At 37.4% G+C, this 21,097-nt stretch overlaps 1 protein-coding gene across 2 annotated transcripts in view; it reads right to left on the bottom strand.

The window, feature by feature from the left end:
* The window catches only part of PRDM11 (PR/SET domain 11), a 54,999-nt gene that overhangs the window by 24,466 nt on the left and 9,436 nt on the right, over positions 1 to 21,097 (bottom strand). For both annotated transcript variants that reach the window (XM_060764192.2, XM_060764199.2), the window contains exons 2-5: positions 10,923 to 11,020; positions 10,556 to 10,659; positions 8,106 to 8,368; positions 7,700 to 7,767 (exon numbers count right to left, since the gene is read on the bottom strand). In XM_060764192.2, the coding sequence (XP_060620175.2) occupies positions 7,700 to 7,767; positions 8,106 to 8,368; positions 10,556 to 10,659; positions 10,923 to 11,020 (533 nt within the window). The remainder of the gene's footprint in view (positions 1 to 7,699; positions 7,768 to 8,105; positions 8,369 to 10,555; positions 10,660 to 10,922; positions 11,021 to 21,097) is intronic.

Below are 21,097 nucleotides of genomic sequence, written 5' to 3'. Positions count from 1 at the left end.
AAAAACATCCATAACTGTTAGCACATGATTGCAACAATGAGGTTCCAGGAGCTTCAGGGTCAGCAGCAATCACTTTTTTTGTTTATCTTTCCTACTGAAGGAAGTTGTACCCTTAAGCAGTATTTGCCATTTTTTAGTAGTTCAGAGATCCTAAAGCAGCCCACAGATCAATGATGGAGTTCACGCTTTGCATGGCAAACGTCTCAAGCATCACCTAATAATGTTAGGAATGCATGTGACTGATGTTTCTAACAAGCTGCAGTAGACAGGACTCAACAGATAGACTAAGTCTGTATAAAATCAGCTTGCTATAATGACACTAATCCCTCAAGAATGGCTGTATGTACAAGCCCATTTCATACACACCACAGCATTCTTTCCTAAAGTTAGTCTCTGTAGCTTTTTTATTTTCCATCAAATACAACCAAGAAGAGTAACCACATGAATACTGAATATCAAAACGGTTGAAGAGGGACTTGGTCATACTTTACTAGTGGGTTAAGTGCAAGAATTCTGTTTAACATATACTGTGAAATGATTAGTAGTCCAGGCTAGAATGAGGTATGATCTAAAAAGACCGTAGACCTGTTTGCTTACTCATATTGTAATATCAATCCTTACTGTACCTAATTGAAGCCTGGACCAGGACTGGGGGCCTGTGGCTATATGACCTCCCATCCTAGCCTATACTACTACTGTCATACCTCTGGAAGGTGAACACCAAAAGGTCTTATTTAGAGTATAATCTACATACACCAAAAACCTGCCCCCAGATTTGGTCTACTAAGGCTAGATCTATGCTGCCAAAGAATGCATGTTGAATTGCACTGAACTGCATTACATGGGTGTACAGCAGGCCTGCACAACTTGGGAGTAGTAACGGGTCGAAATTAAATAGGCTAAGCCTCTGGGGGTCATAAATAGGTTTTTAGCCCCAAACTTTCCAGGTAAGGTATAATTTAATAGTTAATTAAGATTGCTGTTGCTGTGTAATGTTGTTTCAGGATGACCCTAAGGCATTTTATGCTAATATATAGGTTTAAATGTTTTTCAGCACTGTCAAATACTTGGTTTTATTATGTACTGTTTTTAATGTTTGTATTGTTTGTATTTTATAAATGCTGTTAGCCGCCTTGGGCCCTTCAGTGAGGAAAAGGTGGGATAAAAATTACCTAAATAAATAAATAAATAAATAATAAGTTGTACAATAGATCCAGCCTATATTAACTGCTTAATACAATACACCAGAAGTGTATTAGTTGCTGTAGGCCTTTGCATGCTTGGTGTTTGCTCTCGATAGTATAGGGCTAGATCTAGATTTAATCATACTTTGAAAAGATACATTGAAATCAATAGGAATTTTTTTTTCGTGTCAGGAGCATCTTGAGAAACTGCAAGTTGCTTCTGGTGAAAGAGAATGGGCTGTCTGCAAGGATGTTGCTCAGAGGACACCCCCATGTTTGATGTTTTACCACTCTTGGGGGAGGCTTCACCCTTGGGGGAGGCTTCTCTCACATCACCACATGGGGAGCTGGAGCTGACAGAGGGAGCTCAACCTGCTCTCCCCTGATTCGAACCGCTGACCTATCAGTCAGCAGTCCTATTGGCACAAGGATTAAAATAACACACTCATAAATCTACTCTAACCTTCCCAGCCTGGATTCAATACCTAAATATTGTGAATATGGTGCTCTGAATCTAGGATTACCTTTAACACATTACATATTCATTCACACGTTTATTAATATGAAAATTCTTGATGGGAGATTAGACACAGGCATAGGAACTACCATGTAAACTGGGTATGTTCACCTGTATGTTCTATGCCAATGTCTTGAAAGATCAAAGCTGGCACCACTACAAATTATGTGAAATACAGACAACTCATGTGGTTTCCCCTTTGCACAGTAATGATCCAATTGTAAACATTTCCACACTTATGTGTTCCTTGACTAATCGCTCATGGTTCACATACTGAACTTCTTAATGGTAAAGAATGACCACTCTTTTCGTTTTCCTTCTGTATGTTATAATCCATAAGTTTTTAAACATATTTGTTGTTTACAACTAGAAGTGTTCATAATATTAATACTTCGTGATAATCTGGCCAGAGAATCATAATTCATACTTTAGTTACAATACACTGGAATACTATCTGTTTAGAAAATAAGAATTGGGATGGCAACAGGGTAGAAAGATCAAGTGGAACGGGAAAGATGAAGCAGATAATATAGCTTCACTTTTGTGCCAGGAGGTTGTAATACTTACAGATGGTTGATGGGCTGTCAACCACGTCCAGATCCGCTCTCCGGAAGCCGCGTATGTGGTGTGACGAATGCGGCGTCGACTTGATGGCTCTCTCGTGGGCGGTCAGGACAATGGCCGAGGGCCTCCCCAGGCTGCTGGGACTGGAGAGGGACCTCTGCATAAACGCCAGTTTGTCTTTGGTCCTTCTCTTCATGTCATCCCATCTGTGCTTAATATCTTTCACAGACCTGGGGACTCGGCTCACCGATGTGATCTTTCTGGCTATACCTTCCCAGATCTTTTCCCTGTCTGTATGGGATAGACGTATTGTCTCCCTTCCAAACAGCCTGGCTTCGTTCCATGTCACTTCAGTGACCAGAATGTCCAATTCCTCCCTGGAGAATTTGGGTTTCCTCTTTCGTTCGGTAATGTTCCTTGGGTTCAGTATCCCACAAAGCATAAATGGGCAAAAAGAAATAAATGGGAAGTACTCATACTACTACAAGCAAGACGCATGACCAGATGTGCAGAGTTCCAGCTTGGTGAGCCTCCTCTCCTTGAATTAACACAATGTTTTCCATTACACATAGAAAGTGGTAAATATTTTAACTGTCAAATAGCCATAATCAAAGTTGTATATTTGGGAGTAGAGATGGACAGGTGAAGATGCATGTTATTGTAGGAATTGCAACTTTTTAAATATTTTATGTTTTTGCACATGTTTGTTTCTGTATTTTATCATCCAATTAATAAAAAGGTTTTTTTAAAAAATGATCACATTTAAACAAAGCACAACCACTCAACAGTAACACAAAATGTTATTTGGTGCAGTATTACCAGATTTTTGTTTGTACTGCAGAAGATTAAAAAAATCATCTTTTTTCAAATAGCTTATGAATGAACACAATTTTGCATCCTCAAGACTCATAATATGTTGAATAGAATGCTTGCATCACCTGTATGAATTTCTCTAGAACAGCCAAACAGATTAGTACAGGATGAATTTATCATACCACAAAAACCATGCAATTGAAATTACACTATCTTTGTTTCTAAATGCCTTTAGTAATCTGCTGTATTTTATCTAACATAATGGTAGCATTTCTTGAGACTATTCTAAAATTAAGCAATGGGTACTAATCATAATGGAGATATATTCCACCCAACTTTAGATACAGGTATGTCTCTAGCTTCATTAAGGCTTATGCCTAAATAGAGTCATTGCCTGTAGGACTCAAAATAGAAGGTATACAATGGGAACTTTGTAAATGTGTTTAGTCAACTTGAGTTCCAAAGTGGTTACAAAGTATTTTTCAGCTGTTTGTAAACAACAAATGACAGTCAAACATTGTTCTAATACCTGAGGGATGGGGCTTACATATACGGTACATTGCCTCCTCTTCTCCAGTTTTATTTTCAGGTATTTCATGCAAATGTCTATATATGCACATTAAAATGTTTGTCTCTCTGTACTAATGTACAAGAAGTCCAGCCCACCAGCGTTTTGGGTTCTTCCCATAACCATTTCTTAGAAGGCTCCAAATAAGCATGGGTTTTATGAAAAGCTCATAGGGTTCATTATGGAAACGTTTTCTCCTCATATAATTTCAGTACTGTTCTGAACTACCAGCATGTATCACAAAGTCATTTATGTATTCAAATATTTATTTATTAAAATGTTTTTAAAAGGAGAGAAAACAATGTTTTCAATTTTTCTGAAATTTTAAATGTTTTAATCCTTGTAACTAATGCAAGTCATAAACAAGTTCTTTCAGCAACACAGTCTCAAAACTGTCCATTTTTTTAAAGAGAGTAAGCACAAATAATCATCAGGCATGGTCATAGTATTTAATTGAAGGATGAAGCAACTCTTATTTACCTCTTGTAGCCCTATAGATGCAACTAGCCATGTAGAAAAAACATATTCTACATCTAGTAGAAATAAGTGGCTTTGATTTCCTTTATGTCTAATCTCCCATTTCATAGCTAAGATGACAGAAGCTTTTTGAAAGCAGCGGTTCTCTGATTTTTCATCCTCCAGATGTTTGTTGCTTCAGTTCCCAGAATCTCAAACTACTGAAGTTCACATCTGGAGAACAAAAGATTGAGAACCACTGCAAGGAACAAAGCAGGCTCCAGGAAAGGAAAGTATGAGCCAGTTATAGCAAGAGACATTTGAGAACAAGAAAATAATGAGGTCATAAACTGAAAAACAAATTATCCTTAAGACTCTACAGTTCAGACAACAATGTTTCATATGAACACTAGAACACACAGATAAGTTCTTTCGTGTATTATAATATCAGATTGCTTTTTGAAAGAACTAATGGGATAATTTGCAGTTGGACTCTAGACTGCTTCTCTAGAGCACTGCTTCTTACACTGTGGGTCTTGCCAAATGGGGTCCCTTAGCTTGGGATCACTAAATATTTGGCAGCAGTAAAGGGTTTCTGAATACCACCTAGACATATACATGAATCTGTTAGTAATATGCAGTGTTTATAATCAACTCTGCAGAAATTGCTTCAGCTGTACTTCATTAAAAAGGAAAATCAGCCTGTTTAGCAAGTCTTGCAAATGCTGATTTATTATAAGTAAATGTTTGATTTTTAAAACTATTATCCACCTGGGTTCACATGAAAATTTCTCAGGTGGAAAGGGGTCATAATATAATTGCTCAGGCAAAAAGGTATGCATGTGGAAATGGTTTAAGAAGTCCTGCTGTAGAGAACCAAAGGTGCATCTGCTCCCTGACTATTCCACAGCTTCAGAATATTTTATAGATAACAAGCAGAAGCTTCGTTGGCTTCTATTTGCTTCAAACTACATGAAAGGAGATTCCACCTGAACATTAGGAATTACTTCCTATGAGAGCTGTTCAGCAGTGGAACTCTCTGCCCCGGAGTGTGATGGAGGCTCTTTCTTTGGAGGCTTTTAAGCAGTGGCTGGATGGCCATCTGTCAGGGGTACTTTGAATGTGCTTTTCCTGCATGGCAGGGGGTTGGACTAGATGGCCCATGTGGTCTATTCCAACTCTATGTTTCTATTAACATTTCTTCATTAGCATTAGCAAAGGCAACAGCAAGACTAACTGATGGAGTCCCACTGAATTTATTAAACCCTCAATCTGAAAACACTTGGCCAAATCATGTCAGGAGTGCTTTGAATGTGATTTTCCTGCTTCTTGGCAGGGGGTTGGACTGTATGGACCACAGGTCTCTGCCAACTCTATGATTCTATGAAACATACCATTTCTAATTTGTAATTAATAAATAAAAATAATTAAACAATTGAGCTGTGGTTATTCCAATGTAAGACTGTCAATTAAAATTTAAGTGGTACAAGTAACTTTAAGAACTCTAATAAATTCTCTCTATTCTCTGCTTTGTCAATACACATTCCTATCCATGAAAGCTTCCAGTTTTTCTTTTTCTGTCATCTGAAAATTGAATTATCAGAATTCTGTAGAAATTAATTCCCCAAGAAAATGCACAAGATAGACCATGGACAAAACTGATATACATTTATTTCTAGTTCATTTATTATGATGTTATCCTAGACCAGACCAGATCAAACCAAAAACATTTAACATTATATAAAACCTACTTAAGTTATAATATTTAATGACAAAAGCAGCTAGGCTTATATGTTCTTATGTTTGCCAATTCATACATAATAGATTTACAAATGGTAATCTTCTGAAAACTATATGATGGGGAGGGAGGGGGATGAGAAGCTAATATTGCCTCTTCTAAGATGCCAACTGATGCTTGAAACGAAAAACCAAACTAGGACCAAACAATCATAGATCATTAATTAGACAGTGAGAGTGAACAAATTCTTTAGCAAATGTGAATTTAAGGTTGCATTTTCACCTATAACCTGTTTGTGGGCATCCAATGGACAACTGGTTTGCCACAAATCACTGGACTAGACAACTTTCTGGTGTGCTCCTACTTAGGTCTTAAGTTTTGAGGGCTAATTCTCAACCAAGCAAAAAACAGCACCATGCATACTCAATAAATAAACTTTTGAAGAAAGGTCAGGTTTACCAAAGAAAATAATAAATATTTTACAAATGTGCCCCTCCCTCAGGAGTGCTATGGGGAGGACTCAAAACAGCTCACTGATCGATTGGACATTATAACTAGCCAAAAGAGATGAGTATTTCTGAAAGTTGAGAGAGCAAAATAAAGCAGCCTGGAAGAACACATAGCTGTCTGGCCGGAGTCCTGAAGAAAAATGCAATCCATAAGGTAACCTTTAGTTCAGTCCCACTTCTAAACGTTTCATACCTACAGACATTTTGTATTTATAAGCATGTATATTCTGCTTTCTATGCTCCAGTTGAATTATCTTCTACATATTCTACACACTACACAGATGAAAACCATTTTTAGCATATTTTTCAAAAATGGTGGATTTCAGGGGTTCACTACATGGGTTTATGATTTCTATCCAGTTTAAGGATACCATATAAATACCAAACACTATCTGCTTATTTGGAAAAATCCAAAACTATTATTAGTATCTCCAAGGTGTTTTAAATTCAATTGTTATGGAGTTCCATTTTGTTTACAGTGCACACATTTAAAGGGAGATTTTGAGAGAAAGATTGATTTTCTCTCGAAAATCTAAGTTTGGGGCATGAGAAAGCAATAGTACCACTGTAAAATAGTGTAAAACTTGTACCCTCATAGGATACATTCCAGCACACACACACACACCAGGCGATGAATTAAAAGTTGTATAAAATCCTATATTTTTACTATATTCAGGTCAGAAGCTTTCCATAAAATCTCACTGGAGGACCTAGAGAGGCGCACAAACACATCCAGGGCGCACAAATACATCCAGTGGAGATGTATTATGGAACGTGGACAAGTGAAATCATGAAATCTGTGGATATGGAAGTGACACTAAACTTTTTTTTAAGGATTGGTCAAAATCATTTAAGTAAAGTAAGAACACATTATACTTTCTGCAAAATTAATGAGAAGCCTTTGTAAAGGCCACACAGAGGCATTTCATCCACAATGGGATGTATTACAAATACTTTTTCTTTAATTCTACTATTACAACCATTAAAGCTAATAACAGACTCAAACACAAATGTTAAAAGCAGATTGCTATGGTAGAATTTACCAGTTTAGAAATAGACCAAAAATGCAGTTTTCCCAAGAATTATAGAGTTATTATTTAAAAATACATTTTAAACAAATTGGAAAGTTAAAAAAGCAATGGAAATTGCACTTTTTTCCACCCCCAAATGAAACCAGACAACTGAGTGCAGAAGAAGCAAACGAAACAAATATTTTCTCCTAATAGGATGTTTTAATGATAATAGTGACTTCCAGAAAAATGACCACAAAATGGAAGTAATATGTACTGTTCTTTCTGTAGGCTGTAAATACCGAGGTGGAGGGGAGATATGAATGAAAATTAAACTCACCTCATCCAATTTGATGTAGTTTCATCTGTTCCATCTATGGATTTGTAGCGGTTGTTCTTATCAACAATCTGGGGGAGAAAATACAAGGCATAACCAGAATAAGGAAATGGCTCTGGCACTATCTTACAGTTACTGTATTTCCTAGACAACATCAGTTGAGACCTGGAGAAGGTACTATTAAATTGTTTACTTCTAAGCAGCCATTCCAAGCTTACTTTAGCAGTATTAAAATTCCACCCCAGACATCCAAGCTTGCTTTTCCAGGACTTTCCATGGCTGCAAACAGAAAGAACTACCCATGTAACTATAAGCTACAGGCATTCATCATCTTAAAATTCTGAAAGCATCTATGCAACCAACTGCTACAAGACACATATCACTGGGAAAATGAGAGCAGAATACTAACCAGCCAAGAAAAGAATCCAGCTGATTTGTCCTGACTGGAGAGTTTCCCTTCATATGGTCCATAGATACGCCCTTTGGGGATAACCTCACCCACGCAGCGCACATCCCGCTCCCCATTTGCCTCTTTCACCACTTCCATGCCAGGTGGGACAGTCAGTGCAGCTCGGTCAGGGATGCCAATGGGTACAGGGACATCTGACAGAAACATGGGGGGCCCATGATTTGGACATTCATCCACAAAATACTCCTGGCACAATTCACAAACTGTAGGAGGAGAAGGAAGAAACAGGAATTATCTTGGCCCACTAAGGTATCAACATGTATCAAAAAGGGGACTACTTTTCACATCAAAGCTTCGTGGTGTGGCAAGGAATTTGCCAGCAAGGTTGTAGGCAGGCTTTGTGAAAAATGTTCAGGAGACTTTTCAGTGAAAACCAGTTTCTAGCCTAAGACCTTGGGAAGAAGAGATATGTAGTCTCTGACTTGGACCAATCAAAATAATTTCAGTCCAACTATTGTTTGGGAAAGCAAATAATTAATTCTAAGACACAGGCATACTTCACAGCCTTGTGGAACTGAAAAGAAATTAACTCTACCATTTCCAAGAAGCAGGATGAAATGCCTACCATTTTCCCCATCATAATGGCCCCATCAAGCTGATATGGCTTGTTTGACATCTAGTGAAAGCTCTTCTGCTGATTAATATACAAGGAATCACATTGTCCCCAATTATTAAAGCTATATAGACAAATTACTACCCTCTGTCTCATTCTGAGGACATGTTCAGAGTGCAAAGATGAGCTTTTGAGAGAATGGTCAAATACAAATCCCTGAATTTGAGAAAATGCCTCCTCAGAGCCAGATATCAGCATGTAAGTGTTCTCAGAGACTGCCAGCGGCCACTGTATAGCCAATGGATGCTCAGATGCACAAAGAACATAGCAGGGACAACCCTGTGCATGCCATAACAAGTACACACTCTTTGAAAAAAAAACTGGTATTAACCCATACAATTCCTTACAAAAATTTGAAGTAGAAATTAGTCATGGGTCCGGTTACCATTTCATCAGTTTATTTTGTGTTTTTGTTCTGTTTGTTTTATTCAGATAGCACGAAACGGTTCAACCCCCCACAGTAAAAAAATAGTGAAACAAAAAGGAAAGTAGCAACGGTAACTGTGTGGCTGCCTGCTTTTTGGGCCACGTGGCATGGCCCAGAGAGTATTTCTGTGTTGTTTTATCTCTGAGTCGAGTCGGGCCAATCAGAGGAGAAAAACATAATGACATGCACTGCTCAATGTAATCACTGGAGCTTGCTCCTGTGCCTATTTGCCTTGCTGACAGCCAGCCACTGATTTTTGCCTTAGCTTGGCTTTTATGCTTGGGTGCTGGTATCTTTTTAGTGTCTTTATTTTTATTTCATTCTTTTTTTATTTAAAGGGACTGGGAATTTTGAATGGGTATGGGTGGGTTGTTCTGGGTGTCACCGTATGGCACTGGTGCACGCATCCATGCTGGGCTTTTGGGGAGAAGGGCGTCTGTTTGATAGCTGATCAGATTTTTTCTTTTCTTCTTGTTTCTTTACTTTTAAAATATTTTAAAATCTTCGGGTGTCTCACAGAGCCGTAGTCAGGGTCACCCTAAATTTTTCTCCTCCCTTCCTCTCCTATCCCTAAAAAGCCTTGTGAAAGGTATTAATTATAATTATATTACTGTAATAGCAATTCTAGCAAAAGGAAAACCCTCCAAATCCACTTCCTTTACCTCCCTCTCTAGTACTATATTTGCATTACTTCTACTTCTTATATATTTCTCTCTGTGAGTATTCTGCCTCCTGAATTTTTTTAAAAATAATTATTTTTCAAAGGAAAGTAGTTGTTGGTCTTCAGTAGAATAATTTCTCCACCCTTGAAAACATTATCTATCAAACGTTCAATTTCTCTCTCTGTACCTGGCCTGCCTCGTTCTGCCCTCTAAATCACTGCATTTCCAGGAATAGTTCCATCACATCTGTGATACATTTTAAGAAAAACAGCCATAGCGTTGGGAAAAGGTGTCATCTTCAAAAGACTTTGACCAAGTTAGTGGGCTAAAAGTGGTAGATATGCCCTCCATGTGTGGTGATTTTAACCCTCTAGCCCTAAAGCTGAGGAGAGGGGGAGCCTGGGAAGCCCTCCCACTGCCTCTAATGGTCTGAAAATGTTCATTCTTCCAGATGCGGAACAAAAACGCCCATTCGGAAAGGTGCACCTTTTGGAAGCGGCACTTGAAAACGAAAATGGGGCAATATAAATGAAACAAACAGAAATGGATAGTGGTTCTATACAAATGCACAAGATTAGTAGAAATTAAAATAAGGATTCTAAGCATTAAAGAGAAACAAGTTAACATCATGGTTACAGACATAGAATTTGCCTTCAAAATGTCACTGCATTTAATTCAAGAAACTTACACCAGAAATCAACTTGCTGAAAACTCTTCGACATGATCAAATCCTGTTTTCCTTTCAGTTTTTTAGGCTCCACATCCACAGACTGGGAATCCACCTTTCCAGAGCTAATCAGAAAGCAAAATAAAAAGGTGGAATATTAAAGTTTTATATTGTGATGTAAAACTTTAGTAGATAACATTTTTTTTAAAAACTTCCAGACAAAAAGTAGATCTGTGTTTTTTTTAGCATCCTTGTATTACTTTAGTCGGTTATTGTAGTTCTGAATGCTTTGCAATATGCGTGAAAGGTACACAGGCACTGCTTGACAAACAGATCTGTGTGGAAAGAAGTGGGATTTGAAATATTAAGGCTCAAGGAATTCTCTTACCAAAGTTGTCCATATTCCTCTTCCCGGCATGGAGAGCAGGGTTCTGTCTTGATAGTCACCATTTCCCCCAAGCAATCTTTCAGTTTTTCGCTCATCTTCTGTAAAAAATTAAAAAATGGATTACACAAAATAAATCATTTGGAAACACCAGTTTGCACATCAAAAAACTACTGTCATAGTGACATAAAAGGCTCTCCTTACATTGAACATGGGCACTTATGGTTCAGCATTTTCAATTCTGATCAGCAACAAACAAGTTTCATGCAGCATTTTTCCCAAGTTACTGGTGGAGATACTCCAAATTCCTTGGTGATCTCTCACTGACCATTAACCAAACCAACCCTGTATAGCTCTTGAAATCTGACAACCTCAGGGGTGTTCAGTGGTATGCTGGATATAATATTCCACATAGTCCTAGTGGGGAAAACCTTTGTGACAAAATAGATAATGAGAACAGAGGTGATATGATAGGCCATTCTCCACTTGAGAAAAGGCAGGATAGGAACAAACAACTTTTTAGGGCTATGGTGCAGTACTGTCCTGTCAAAAATAGGGTTCAAATGGAAAGTTACTTGGGTTCCACAATTGGTTACTAACTTTAGGAAGTGATTAAGAACTGACTTGCTAGCATTAGAACCATACCACAAACCCTCAAATCTTCTCCCATCCCATTCATTTTCATCAGGAGACCGTTCATATTCTCAACACTATTTGAACTCTATTGTAAAAATGGCACAATTGACATTTTATTCTTCTGTACTAGATAGGTAGATGATACTGAGACAGTTCTTGACATTAGGAAACTAACTGATGTAATGAATTATTTGATTATTTATGAAATCCATACCCGGTCTTTTTCTTAAGAAAGGATTCAAGGTGGCTCATAATATATTTATTTAAAGGGTTAAGCTAAACATTGGTTTACAGAAGTTAAAAACAAATGAAATATAACAGTATTGTTTAAAATTATTTAAAATAGTTGAAAATATTTAAAACATATTTAAGCATAAAACAGTTGAAAACATCTAAAACACAGTAAAAGATTTAAAATGCAGTACTATGTACATGTACTCTTGTGTGCTTTCAAAGTTGTTTACAACTTATGGCAATCCTAAGGCAACCCTATCACAGGGTTTTATTTGGAAGAGGTTTGGCTTTACCTTTCTCTGAGAGTGTGATTTGCTCAGAGTCAACCACTGAGTTTCCATGACTAAGCAGGAATTTGAATCCAGGTCTTCAGAGTTGTAGCCTAACACCCAACCCACTACACCATGTTGTCTCTATGGTTAAAATCCAAAGCCCTCAATAAACCCTCTGCTTGAACAAAAAAATCTTTACCTACCATCAAAAAGAGATGGCAGGGAGCCAACTGGTCTTCCACGTTTGTTGAGGACTCCAGAGAGTGTGGCTTTTCCCAGACTGTGGAACTCCCTTCTGTGGGAGGGAGCCAACTGGCCCTCTTGCAGAAGGGAGTTCCACAGTCTGGGAGTAGCCACACTCTCTGGAGTCCTCAACAAACGTGTTTCTGAAAGAGGTACAACTGAGAAAAAGCGCTCCCTGCAGACCTTAAGATGTGAATTGACATGTAAAAGGTCTAGTCTGGTCTCAAGCTATAAAAAGGCTTTAAAACTGAAAAAAGCACTTTGAATTTTATCCAGAAATTGACCAGCAGGATAGCTAATGCACTCATTTAAACAGTGCAGGCTCACCTTTGACTACAGCTGAAACCTAAACATCCAGACTTCGATCTGAGTATAGTAGTGCAATCCCATTCATTACAGGAGGAATCCCTACCTGTGTCTTGTCTGGATGAAATTTTAATTTGTTCATAGTCTTGTAGCCTTCTGACGGCAGACACTGGCTTAGTACAGAAAGGTTCTTTGGAAGATGGAAAGGAATGATAGTGTACTGATGACACTGATCTACTAAACTCCTGATGATTTCTCCCAGTGATTTCATATAAGTACTTAGAAGCATGAGGGACAGAACACCAAAAGACAAGCAAATAATAAACACAACATACCAGAACTCTTAATTAAAAGAGTTCTAGTATGGTGTGTTGATTTGAGTGTTGGATTAGGATCCAACATAGTTTAATTCCATTGACTGTTTAATATTATTTTAATCTTAACTATCTGTGTTACACTGGAGGACCTAGAAATTCCTAGAGAGAACATATTAATAAAATCCATGGATAATCAAATCCACAAGAAGGAAATCCACAAATGTATAGTCATTTGTAGTTTTTAAAAAATATTCCTTTAGCAGCCGAGGAGCTCTGCAGTATGGCTTTTCTTATGTCATTTGGGATCATGGAAGATCACCATCACTGGAAGAATATTCTCTAGTTTTCTATTACTGTTCCTATAAAAGGTGACATGAAAAACTGTATTGGTATAGACTCAGTCCATCTAACTGAAGACTTCTAACATTAATGAGTTGCCTGAAAAGGAACCACATTTCAGTACCCCTGTCATATGCTAACCGTAGAAACAACTTATTTATAGAAGTTTGGAAAACCAGCTGTATTCAGAAACATCTATTTTTAAAACTTCAACAAAAGCATGAAAAGCTGAAAATAATTCGTCTGTGCTCATCCTTATTTGCGCCTCCTTACAAGTCAACAGTGATTTCACAGTACAACTAAAATTCTTCTGGGGTAATAAATCTTTTGACATGTTTGTAGTCCTCTTAGACAGCATGGTCGGCACAGGTCACTTTGACCCCTCATTTCCAGTCTAAATACTACTCCAGTACCAAATCATAAGTCCCTGGATTCCTGTATACTTTCATTGTTGTTGCTAATTTCTTTGCACATATATGTGAGAAAAAGAAGAGTGGAAGGAGTTTGAGCCTGGTGTCTTTTAAGGTTATCATACTGAAGTCCAAACATATATTGAAAAAACACAGTCCTCTAAATTCTACCTGTTGCTCTTGGTTCTCAAAACCTCCCATCCTACATTGTAAATTAGAATATATGGAACATCTTTTTGTGACAGATGCATCTGTAAACTTATGGGATTGGTAGGATCCAAACACAAATATCCGCTTAGGCATACAGCTCTCAAGTCAAGATTGGAGGAGTCATTCTCTTGAAGTACTGCAGAGGTATTTGATAAATAATTTGGTGTGGGAAGGGTAAAATAGGAGGAAACTCCTGTTTTAATATAATCTATCCTTGGAAGACAACAAGCAAGAGGAAAATGTAACATTCAAACTTTTATATCAGCTCATGGGATTGTTAAGTTACGAACTTGCATAAAAGCTATGAGGGGCGAAGAAAGAGAGAAAATACCATACCCACTATGTTAAAAAACTATTTTTCTTCCTTTGTGTTTTATTTATTTATTTCATACATTTGTATCCCGTCCTTCTCACCCCCCGAAAGGGACTCAGGGTGGCCTCACAATCGGCAACCATTAGATTAGATCAGGGGTCCTCAAACTATGGCCCGGGGGCCGGATACGGCCCTCCAAGGTCATTTACCCGGCCCTCGCTCAGGGTCAATCTGTCTGAAACGACTTGAAAGCACACCACAACAATAATCCTATCTCAGAAGCCAAAACCAGGCCTACACTTTCCATTGAAATACTAATAAGTTTATATTTGTTTAGATGGTTCTTCATTTTAATTATTGTATTGTTTTTAAGTGTTTTTGAACCACAAAGAAGATATGTGCAGTGTTCATAGGAATTCATTCATGTTTTTTTCAAATTATAATCCGGCCCTCCAACTGTTTGGGGGACTGTGACCTGGCCCTCTGTCTAAAAAGTTTGAGGACCCCTGGATTCGATTTTACATTGTTTTTGATGCAATTCTTTTCAATCCATCATACATGTCCTCCCCTCATGTATCTGTGGGCAAATCTTTGAGTGAACTTCAAAAACAAAAGAATATAGGAAAATAGGAAGGACCACCTATTAGAGAAGGAATAATACCTAGCAACATTTCACAGAAGAAAGTAAGATATGTGTGGCTATGCAACATCAGAATGTGGTCAAGATGGCAAAATTATTAGTGAGGAATAACACATAATCTAAGAGATGTTACAAAGGTTTGCTTTTGCCTGAAGAGCAATAATCCTCTTCTTCACTGAATTAAATGAGTACAGTTTTTTTTTTTCACTTTGAACTCAGTATGTAGAAACTGAAATCAGATGAGAACTGAAGGGGAACGTGAAGAAGATGGAAAATAGGAGCTAAAAAGTGGAAAATAGAAAATTAATCAGGCCTACCCCAGGTAAACCAGGCTAATGGGTGAATATGGAATTGAGATGGCTCTACTACAACTTTTCATGAGATATTGACTTTCACAAGCAACAGCTCAAAGAAAAGAACTCATGGAGTGAAATAATGATAAAGGTAATACAAGTCAAGTAATTTTTAGGATTTTCCAGAAGTGTGTGCACGTGCCTTCAAGCCACCTATTGACTTATGGCATCCCCAAGAATTCCATAGAGTTTTCCAAGGCAAGAAATTGTCAGACCTGGTTTCACATTGTCTTTCCCTCAACATAGCCTACAGCAGCCCCCATATTCGCTGTGGTCTTCCATCCAAGTACTAACCTGAATTGACCCGGCTTATATGATCCGATGTCATTAGGGTATTTCGATCACATTATTTAAGGAATACCCCATGTAAAATAGATAACACAGACTTTGCAGTTCATTTTAGGACTGGAAGCAAGAAACGTACCCAGTAATTTTTATAGTGATAATGAAAGAGAGCATATAATAAAGCATGAAATACACAAAGACAGATGAATTGTGTAATGCAGCTATTTTTCAAGATGGTGAAGAATTTTGTCACAACCCCAAAACTGAGTGATAAATATGGAGTTCAAGACACTTTGCTTACTTTAAAAAAAAGGAAAATGGGGAATTTGTCAATTTCACTCTTAATGAAGGATATAGAGCCCTTTCACACTACATAATAACACTATGCTTTCACTTCAATTGTTATGGTTCCATCCAGAATTCGGTCATTTGCAATCTGTTCTTGTTGTTGTGTGCATTCAAGTAATTTCTGATTTAAAGTGACCCTATCATAGGCAAGAACAGTGAAAGTACGTGACTTGTCCAAGATCTCCCAATGAGTTTCCTTGGCTGAAGGGAAGGAAAGGTCTGAATTCTGGTTTTCAGAGTAGCTGTCCAACAGCAAAATCATTGCACTATGTTGAGTCTCGAGACAAGATGTCCCCAAACCAAGGTCCATGGACCAGATGCAGTTCTTCAAGGTCATTTACCTGGCACCGGCTCCCACCCTAAACTTTTGACTTAGTGTCACCCTAAGTCTGAAATGACTTGAAGGCTCGCAACAACAATCCTAATTTACATGACAGAGGTATTGCACTAATCCACATATTAAGTCAGCATTTTTTTACGTGTTTTGTACTTGTACACAAATATATGTAGAATATCTATTCTTGGCATCTGAGACAGCATAAACTGAGCAAAACATGAAGACAAAAATCTTTTTAAAAAAATAACACTAGCATAGTGTCCTGGAATACAAGACAGCAGCAATGCAAAAAAAGTCATAAAGAAAAAAAATTCCATGCGTGCAACTGTTTTTGAAGGGAGTTGTTTCCTCTCAGATTTTCAGTGCCAAGCAGTATATACCATGAATGCTTTACAAAACAATTCAAAACAGAAATGTTTGCTCTAACTCTTCCAAAGTCAGAATGTATGATGTATTCACACCCACACTTTCCATTTTAAAACCCAAATACTTTTCCACGTTTCTTGCCAATCACTGTGCTGCTGACCCCTTTCTCTTCAGCAATTTGGGTTCTACTGCATTTCAGTGCAGGGATTGTGAAAAGAAATTCCAAACTACCTATCATTGCACAGCTTTACTGAATAGAAACTTTATTTTTTCCAGGAACAATGGCTACCACAAGAGATTTCATGATTGGTGAATCCTTGATGAAGAAACAACCAGAAATAAACATTTCTGAGAATAGAGAAGAAAGGCCTAGTGAAAACAGACTACAGACTCTTTATATTCATGACAAACAAAACCTGAATTATGTTGAAAATTAACAAATGTATATGCTTTCATTTTATGGTTTCAGATATAGCCAAATCACAAGACCATCAATTATCAAACACTGAAGTCGGGTTGTTAAAAAAATTAACAATAGAAAATGTTCACAAGTGTGCTAATTAGAACGAGTTGCAGCTGAAAAATGGCCAGGATGATGAAAACAATCCCTTCTCAGTATCTGATCCCATGTCGTGTGGTCAAATAAGCCCCCTGCTTTACTATGACCAAAGAAATGGGTCAAACACTAGAGCATCAGTGGTGGAAAACCTAAAGTGTGCCTGAACATGGGCTAATGCTGTGGAGGGGCAGTGAAGAAATCAAACTTTTCTGCTACCCTTATGTCTGCAAGCAGGCCTACAACTAGACTGTTTTCATAAAAATAGGGGAGAAGGGCTTGGGTGTCAATCACTATAAAAGAAGTTTCTGTGGAAATAAGTTTTCAATTATAAAAACAATTTATACAATTAAAATAGGAAGTATAACTGAGGCTCACAAAATAAATCAAATAAATTTGCAATACAATATTTTTCCAACTAAAAATTAAGTAAAGAGACTGGAAAGTTAATGCATATAATGTAAGTCATTCCATCATAACAATCTAATGCACTCAATTAAGTCCAAAACACCATGACTTCTCTGTAAACTTGTGGAGAAACCGTTTCTTTGACATTCCTTCCAATAACATGCTGAGGAGGGCATCTAAAACGATCAAAGTTCTGCACGCCATACCCTATGAGGAGCAGCTTAAAGTGGTGGATATGTTTAGCATTCAGAAGAGAAGGTTGAGATAACCATGTTGAAATATTTGAAAATATGTTATATTGAGGACGTAACAGGTTTATTTTCTATTGCCTTGGGGACTGGAGCGCCTTCCACACAGCTGTATAAAATCCACATTGCACTGGATTATATGGCAGTGCAGACTAAGGTAATCCAGCCCAAAGCGGATATTGTGCATCTGGAAAGTTCACTCAGTGAAATGCATTGGGTAGGATGAATAAAATGAAATCAATCTGAAGTATGACCCTTCAAGTTCCTATCAGTCTACGTTGACCCCATGCATTCCATAAGGTTTTCTTAGGCAAGGAATACTCTGGCAGTGTCTTAAAATATAATCTACAGCACTTAATATCCTCTGCTACCAAGCCCAACTCTGCTAGGGTTCTGGGTTCTTGTGTCTCCAGGGTATTTAAGCAATTTTGATAAAATTATCTGTATCTAAACTTTTTAGAAGAAGGAAGAAAGAAACCTTTTGATGAATAACCTAAAAATTAAGAAAGTGGAATCTGCTTTCAAAAGTCCTGTTTTTTTCTACAGACAGAAATCATTCAAATTCTTACAAAATTCTGTCAACACATGAGAAAAGCAGAACAATGGCCTTCAGACTGTACAAAATCAACATATATTCAAATCCGCAGGAATTGTCCTCTTGGTTATCCTACTATAGCAGATAACCTGAATGTTGTTACATACAACAGGCTGCCTCCAGAATCACTTCCAATGCACACATGAAGAGCAAAATGGAAATAAATGAGGAAAGCAGATTAAATTGTTTCACCAGCTACCCTGACATGTTCAAAAAGCACAGTTTTACAGGTTTTCAATAAAATGGAAATCATCAGAAAAGTGGAGACTGAAGAAAGAAAATGCATCCTGGAGTGCATTTTGAAATAAGCTTTCAAGGACTCTTCAGAAGATTTTTTTTAAAAACTTTCTTTACTTATGCCAAGCTTACTTGACCTTGTTGTTTCATCTCACATGTACATAATAGTACTTTTAAATAAAGGGTTTGCTGAAACATGTTGAATTGCAAGAACACATCTACTCTATTAACCGAGGTATACCTGCACTACTTTTATTCATACATATTGGTTCTCAATACTTTAGCCATGGCCTCATCAACCATTAACAAAATTAGTAATAGATATATTGTGCAAAAGTGCCCAGAGAACACTTGGTGAAAAAATGTGTGATGTCACGAGACCTGCTGGTAAAACAAGCAATAAAATAACTACACTATATTTTCAGCTGAGACAGGTAGCATATGTAGAATTGCTTTGTAAAGAAGCATTAAGCTTTGGTTGCACGCTACAGAGCACAGTTTGATGAAAAGCAATAGTGACTGCAAACAAGTACCAAAATCCTTCCTTGTCGCTTGCCAAATAAATATCTTACCAAAGCAAGGTATCTTGTGGCTTACTTCTAATGTTTTAATTCAGGTAAACAAATGCTGGAGCAGAACAGAAAGTGTTTACAACCCTTAATACCCATGCCCAATTTATACACCATATTTTCTTTTAATTTACCTGCCTTCATTAAATCACTTTTCCTCCCATGGACCCCCACCCCAAGGTTCTATCATACTGTAAATGCATAGTAGAGAATACTGACAAACATAAGGTTGCCAGGTAGCTATTCCCCCATCCAGTCAAAAAATATTAGTCATACTAGCTTAGTTCTTTGACAGGTCACTTCAGGCCACAGCCCAAATTTTGACCACACAGAACATTTAGGAGACTCTTTTCACACATTGTTTCTATGTTGCTTTGAAAAAAAATGTTTAAAATATTTTCTGGGGTTTTTTTGTTTTTGTTTTCTCTCTCTCTCTTTCTCTCTCTCTCTCTATGTACACGTGCGTTGAAGTAAGTGTGGATATGTTGAGGAATCAGACTACTAGACCTCTTCATTCACCCCCTCGGTTTCAGTGGAAGGCCTCTTAGAATTTACATAGCTCAGGTCCAGGCTATTTGGCTAATCACATCTCCTTATATGAGCCGGCACGAGCCCTAAGATCCTCGAGAAAGGCCTTTCTCTCAGTTCCACCTTCAGTAGAAGCTCAGCTGGTGGGAATGAGAGAGAGGGCCTTCCCTCTCGGTAGCTGCCCCTCAAGTCTGGAACTCCCTACCCAGGGAAGCTAGAATGGATCCCTCCATGCTAACCTTCAAGCAACAATCGAAAGCTTTTTATTCAGGCAGGTCTTTAAAGGAAAGGTTTCTTAAAATCAAGTCACAGGGGTTGTGGTTTTAGCTACAAATAAGTTTTTAATCAGTTTTAAGGGCTTAAACACTTTTAAAATACCATTAATATTTCATTCTATTTTAATGTGTGGATGTTTTTCAGGTTTTAAATTGTATCAGTTTTACTGTAAACTGCTTTGAGTCTTTGGAGAGAGAAAGCTGGGTATAAATAATAATGATGATAATAATAATACATGAATACAAGAATGCAAGACAGAAAGACAGACAAGATAGGGAAAATATGATAATTAAAAAAATTACAATAAGATTCTACAGGCATAAACTAAGATAATTTTAATAAATAAATATAATAATAAATTATTCCTGATACATGAAGAAATACCTTCTCATTATTGAAAGGCTTTCTATTTGAAACAGCATGACATACCTGTTATACTGAGTTGTGTGTACACTCCCTTATTGTCAGTAAAACAATGGATTTTAATATAAGCACAGTGTTCAGTCACATTTTCATTCTTCAATGGCATTAACATCAATGTCACAGAAATAGCAAAATAGCTATGTCAAGAGAATGGCTGCACAACTAAGGGATGTGAAACTAAGGGAAAAGTTGAAAATAAAGGTTAAGCAATATGCTTGTAGAAACTCTTATTTCTCCTTCATTACCTTATGAATGTCCTTTGAAGTAACAAGTACAGTAATATCAAATCTTTCCCACATTCTCATCCTCTGTGTTTAGGGATGACTGGAGAGGTGAGTAGTACATACATTTTAAATAGACACTACTCTGTCTGTGCTTCTGCTTTCTCTTAAACATACACTACAGTTCAAAATGCCAAAAAAAGCAGTCAGACTGGTTTAAAACCGGCCACGTGAAAGCCTAGGATATATTATAGACAAACACTGTATTGTGAGTATAGTCCATTAAAGTTACCACTATGCTCATGATTTCCAGCTCAGACCTGCTCTACATCTTTTCAAGGTTTTTTGCAATTCTTTGTCATCATATATCCATTACATAAATTCAACCTGCAGTTTAGCATACTCATATCCAACCCACTCCTAATTTCTTCTTTTTAACACTTATTTAAAAAGAGGAAACTAAAATGAAAGAAGAAAACTTGTGAGAATGGAGATCCTATGCTAATAT

Source organism: Anolis sagrei, chromosome 1 (genome assembly GCF_037176765.1).
Source record: "Anolis sagrei isolate rAnoSag1 chromosome 1, rAnoSag1.mat, whole genome shotgun sequence".
Classification (NCBI taxonomy): Eukaryota; Metazoa; Chordata; class Lepidosauria; order Squamata; family Dactyloidae; genus Anolis; species Anolis sagrei.
The sequence above is the reverse complement of the archived record's forward strand: the minus strand, read 5'-3'. Positions and strand labels throughout refer to the sequence as shown.